This window comes from Pteropus vampyrus, unplaced genomic scaffold (genome assembly GCF_000151845.1).
Source record: "Pteropus vampyrus isolate Shadow unplaced genomic scaffold, Pvam_2.0 Scaffold72, whole genome shotgun sequence".
NCBI lineage: Eukaryota > Metazoa > Chordata > Mammalia > Chiroptera > Pteropodidae > Pteropus > Pteropus vampyrus.
This window is the reverse complement of record NW_011888853.1, coordinates 2,701,149-2,706,917: the sequence shown is the minus strand read 5'-3', so window position 1 is coordinate 2,706,917 and position 5,769 is coordinate 2,701,149. Positions and strand designations below refer to the sequence as shown.

Below are 5,769 nucleotides of genomic sequence, written 5' to 3'. Positions count from 1 at the left end.
GAAGACAGATGTTCACAAAGGTAAATAAAAATACGAGCAACTATACATGGTTTGGCGAGAGGACGGGGTTGGGCAGCTTTCGGTCGGTGAGGTGATCTAGAAAAACTTCGTGGAGCAGATGCTTTGCGAATGGGTCTCTGAAAGACAGAGCACGTGGAAGGGGAGGAAGGAAGGCTTTTAAGATTAAAAGCAAAGCAAAGACTTTCAGGAGTGCTTTTGACCCGTTCAGGAAACCTTGCCTTATATGCAGATACAAGGTTGGCGTCTGGGGAATAAAGAGCAGGCTCAGGAGTATTCCATCTTTGGGGAATTTTAGTATTGCAGGCAACCAGAGGAAAACAACCCCGCCCTCCACTTTTCAAATGAATCCCAGCTGAACGCCTGCGCCTCGCTGGACTAGCACTGTTATCATAGAGACGCAGGGCTAGATCGTCGGCCTCCTCGGAGGCAGACATTTTGGATCCTGGCAGAAAATTGGAAAGGGCTGGAACTACTAACGAGTCAGGACGCACCTCCCGAGGACATGAAAGCAAACGAGATCCTGTGTGGATGACACAGTCAAGAGGTGGAGAGAACTGTGACGCTTCCCTAGGAATATCAGGCTTTTAGAGCGTTGCCCACCGCCCTGCCCTCATCTGAGATGGCGGCTTTGCGGCCGCTCTAGCCGGCGCCTCTCGGATGCCCGGAGCCCCGGAGGGGGCGGCGGCCTCGCCACTGGCCCTCGGGAGGCTGCGGCACGGCTCGCCCCGAGCTCCGGGTCCCACAGAGTGCGTCGCGGCCTTTCGTACGAGGAGGCTGGGCATCTTGGACCGCTCCCCTCCTCTGCCGGGTTCCTTGGCATCTTCTCCGGCCGGACCCCCGGGCCTCGCGGCCCCCTCAGTCGGCACCGTTCCCGGCTGCAGCCCCGCGCGGGCCGGCTGTAACCGCGCCGCGGGCCGGACGATGCCCAGGAAGCTGCTGCTGCTGCCCCCGCGCTCCGTGCCCTCGGCCTTCCGCGCCCCGCGAGCCAGCTCCTCCGCAAGCGCGGCCATGAACGCCGCCCGCACCGGCTACCGAGTCTTCTCGGCCAACTCCACGGCCGCCTGCACCGAGCTGGCCAAGCGCATCACCGAGTAAGGGTGGGGCGGGGGCCGGGCACCGCCCGCGGGACCCCTCCCCGGGGGCCATCCCCGCTCCTCCTCCCCGGCGGGGGGATAATTTGGCCCCGTCGCCTTGCACCGGGGGTGGGGGTCGCAGAATCCTTCCGTTTCGGGGCTGGACAAACCCTCGGAGGTGACAGATGGCGACCCCCCTCCCCAAGTTTGGCAGACTCTTAACGGCTTAACACTCCCACCCACCCCTGGTTACTTGGACCGCTCGCCCCCCTTTCGGCTCCCGGCTCCCGCAGTCCAGGGCGGTGGTTGGGGTGCCGCAACCCCCGGAGCGAGCGCCTTGCAGAGGGGGGCTGTGGGTCCGCTCCCTTTCCCACGGTTGGCGTTGACCTCGGAATGTGGTCATCCCCATTCCCAAGCCTCCTCAATGAGACAGAGGCCAGGAGGCAGTCACAACGCGGAGGACCCGACTGGGTGGGTGCAGTAGAGGGGCGGCAGGGGGACAAGGCAGCTCCCGGGGAGCAGATTTGTCAGAGCTGGTGATAGACATGGTAGAGCTCACTGTACTTTGCAAGTCGACTTTAGGTTGGTTTAGTCATTTGAAGTAGGCTTTGTTTTTCCGTGTCTTTTGGACCCAAGGACTCCTGTGGTCTCAAGTGGCCTTGAGACAGCTCTCAGATCTCTTCCCCGTCTTGTCACTTCTAGCTCTGTGACACTGGGCAAGAGACTCGATTCTCCTGAACTTCGTTTGTAGAATAGAGCTGATTCTATCTCTCGGGCAAGAATATCTTAGACATGAACAAGATCGTGTATTATCAAGCATCTAGCAGAGCTGAGGCTCACAGTGGCCCTCTGAATACTATCTGCTCACTAAATGGACTCTTTTCCAGTTGACTCCTGTGGAGAATCCCAGAGCCCCAAAGTAAAGGAAGAGCCTTATGAACTTGGTGCAAATGGAAGACAAACGAAGAGCTTGACTTTGTTAACAGAGTTTGTTTTTTTTTTTCACATTTTAAACAGTTTGTATTAGAGTTCCTCTGTGAATTTTTTGGAGTTGATGAATAAAGGCATGACTATTTTTTAAAATTCTAGTTAGAAATGTAGAAGTGGAAACTTTAGTCGTATTTACTCAGTAATGTCTATTTGCTTTTAGTTGGAGTTACAAGTGAGGTTAGAAGGGTAAAAGAACAGTCCTTTTGCAATCTACTACCTCTTTCTGTTTCTAACCCCTGATTCTTTCTGAGGCCAACTAAAATACTAACTTTAAATATAAAGCTCGTGTGTGTTTGTTTTGGGTCAGATTTACCACACGTTGACCTTGCCGAGAGAAAGCAGAAAGGAAGTGGGCACATTTAACACATCAGTGGTTTTTCCTTTTTTTGTTTTTATGTTAGGCTCTTCCCTGCCTCGTTCTGGAAGGTTTTAAGTTACTACGAACAATAAATATTTCTAATTCTCTTATCTGTTTCTCGGTAATTCTCAGTAGTTATAAGCTTCTCAGTTAGTTTTTGTCTGAAAAAATGTTTACCACTAGAGTTTGGAGAGCGTTAGATTAGATTGACCCCTGAGATGATGATATTTTATTTTCATGATTCCTTTCAGATCTAAAGGAATTTTCAGGCAAACTTTTTGATGGACTTTAGTCAATAAAAAAAGTTAGGTGCCTCACCTCCCTGGGTCTGTAATTGCAGGTGGGCGACAGTGAACCTCCTGTACCCTCCCTCCAGCTTGCACACTCCGCACCTCTTTGTTAATCTTGTTTCCCCTCCTCCACCTAGTCCCTCACCTTTTTTTTCAGCTGAAATTTTTTTTTTAATGGTAAAATAATACAAAATAAAATTTTCCGTTTTAGCCACTTTAAAAGTGTACGATTCGTGTAACCAATACCCCTGCCCATTCCTGGAACTTTTTCGTGATCTCAAACAGTAACTCCATCCCCTTTAAACACTAATCTCCCATTGTCCCCTCGCCCAGCCCCTCGTAACCTTTATTCTGCTTTCTGTGTCTGTGAATTTGCCTATTTTAGATACCGCCTATGAGTGGAATCATGCAGTATTTGTCTTTTTGCGTCTGACTTGTTAGAATGCTTTCTTCAAGGTTCATCCATGTTGTAGCATGTACCAGAATTTCATTCCTTTTGAAGGCTAAGTAATATTTCATTATATACCTGGCTGGAATATTTTTAAACAGATTCCAACCTTACATCATATATCATTTCATTCATAAATGGTAATGTTAACCAGTAAGAACAAAACCACCACCACCACCACCACAACAAAATACAACACCATTAATTCCTTAATATCATCGAGTATCCAGTCCTTATTCATATTTTCCTGATTGTGTTAAAAAGAGCTTTTCACATTTGCTTTGTTCTAAAGGAGATCCAAACAAGATTCACACTGCATTTGGCTAATGGCACTGAAATCTACATGCTTTTGACAATTGAGGCTTGTGTTTTTGGAATTCTTGCTAGTAACCAAATATTTGTTTGGGAATGATTTTCCAAGACAACTATTATTCATAAAACAATGAACTAGACATTAAACTTTGGTTGTGGGCTTGTCCCAGTAAATCATTACATTACCGAATGGTGAGCTCTTAAAGCTGCTCGTGGAGTGACAGCATTTTTAATTCCTTATGAATTAAACTTTCTATATAGTTTTTTGGGAAAGAATGTCAGCCTGATTATTTTAGTCTTTTCGTTTAACATATGCATGTGAACTGGAGTTTTTTTAGAGCACTCTTAATGGCCTTTTTTCCTTCCCTGTAGGCGTCTTGGTGCTGAATTGGGGAAGTCTGTGGTATATCAAGAGACCAATGGAGGTAAGTTAAAATTATTTGTTCTCTAAACTATTTTATTGGCTGGCGTGTTTTTAAAAGGTAAATATTACTCACGTTTAACAAAGAAACATTTTTCTCTTTAACATTAGAGGTCTAAGTCATCATTCTCTACTTCCCTTCAAATCTCGATGTCTTTGTTCACCCCCTTAAAGTCTCCTTTCCTCTTTTTCCAAGATAATGCAAATATCCTGTCATTTTGAAATGAAAAAAGGGGCGATGTAGGGAATAAGATTTTTCTTCTATATTGGGCTGTATTGGTAACTACTTTTTGCTTTTATCTGTCTCATTAGGTCATCAAATGGCATCAGGCACAATCTGGTCCTAGGTAGTGATGACTTACTGAAAAACGCTCTGTCGGTTCTTTTCATCTCTTAAGTTTTTCTCTCAAGTCTCTCGCAGACGCTCACCTGGCTTGGTGACCCATTTTTTCTTGCTCTGGGTTTCTGTGGGGAATGCTGAAGTTAATTGATGATCCTTGAAGGCACTTTGCTGGAGGCCAGTGTCCTAGGAATGCTGCATCGTAAATCTTCCAGGGGCCACATATTTTAGATTATAGTGTCCTTATTTATTACAAAGACAAGTTAGTATCACATAATTTGGAATTATTTTTTAAAGTTGAAAGCCCGGATTCATGATTCTCTGCCTTCTTTTCTCTTTCTGAGGTAGAGTTATCTATGGTATAAGTAGCTTGAGATGAATTACTAAGACATAATGGTGTTTGGGGATCTCCAAGAGCAACTTATTCAAAAGGCAATGATAGTTTAATGGAAAACACACATTCCCAGGATGTATATGTTTCATGTGTGTTATAATTAACCCCCAGATAGGCTTCATCCAGCTTTCACACTTGGTAACGTTTTACTTGGTGACTTTAGAAACCATCCACTGACTGACTCCCCGTCTGCTTGGCACACTCTGTCCTACCTCTTTGCATGTTCCCATACTCCCTTCCTCACTGCACATTCCAGCTGGCAATGAGGCCATTGTTCCCAGCCCCATTATTCTTTCTGCTGTATCACAGCTGGTCATTCTCTGGCACGTGGGCCTGAGAGTTTGCCAGCCTTTGGCTTTGCTTTGTCTCCCTGGGTCAGTCTTCATCCCATGGGCAAAGTCCTCCACTTTGTGACTCCGGCACAGGGCCTGGCACAGAGGGAGGCTCAGCATTTGCTGAAAGAATGATAAGGGTGTTAACCTTTGGCCTTTTTATTTGCTGTAGACCGTCCCCCCCCGCCCCTCCCCCCACTCGCTGCCCCCACCAACCCTAGTATCTTGTCTTTACTTTGGTGATAGATTTTCTTTTTTGGACCCTGAGATTTTACATAGACCGTTTGTTACTTTTGCCTCCTTATCTGTCTTCGGTTTATTTTTCTCCTTCGCTTGTACATGTCATTCTGAGATCTAGTAAGAATTTATTTTGGTGCACTAAGCAAAGTGCTGTTTTAGATTCATCTTTACTTCCTTCAAATAGTGCTTGATTATCACCATAAAGTGTTTTTCTTAAAACTGTGGAACATTTTTATTTTTTAGAAACAAGAGTTGAAATAAAAGAATCTGTTCGTGGCCAAGATATTTTCATTATACAGACAATACCCAGGTAAGCACTACTGTGTATGAGATACTTCATTATCTTTTCACATGAACAACAATTCCGTTTTCTTTAAATTATAAATGTATTTGCATATGAAACTGTTTTCCTGAGTTCTGTGAGCCGCTCTAGCAAATTAATAGACCCCAAGGTGGGGGAGAGTCACAGGAACCTCTGATTTGTAGAGTGTCGGTCACAATCACAAGTGGTAGTCTGGACTTGGCAGTTGTCATCTGAAGTGGCAGGAAG

At 45.9% G+C, this 5,769-nt stretch overlaps 1 protein-coding gene across 5 annotated transcripts in view; it reads left to right on the top strand.

The window, feature by feature from the left end:
* Positions 1-443: 443 nt before the first annotated feature.
* The window catches only part of PRPSAP1 (phosphoribosyl pyrophosphate synthetase associated protein 1), a 24,702-nt gene continuing 19,376 nt past the window's right edge, over positions 444-5,769 (top strand). Inside the window, exons 1-3 of one of the 5 annotated variants that reach the window (XM_023531728.1) lie at positions 444-565; positions 3,865-3,917; positions 5,463-5,529. Coding sequence is in view for 3 of the 5 variants with exons in the window: in XM_011361987.2 (XP_011360289.1) it covers positions 943-1,112; positions 3,865-3,917; positions 5,463-5,529 (290 nt within the window). In the remaining 2 variants the exon portion in view is untranslated. Of the gene's footprint in view, positions 566-684; positions 1,113-3,864; positions 3,918-5,462; positions 5,530-5,769 lie in introns of those variants that run through there. The other 4 variants (XM_011361987.2, XM_011361988.2, XM_023531727.1 and 1 more) reach the window with 4 other exon arrangements.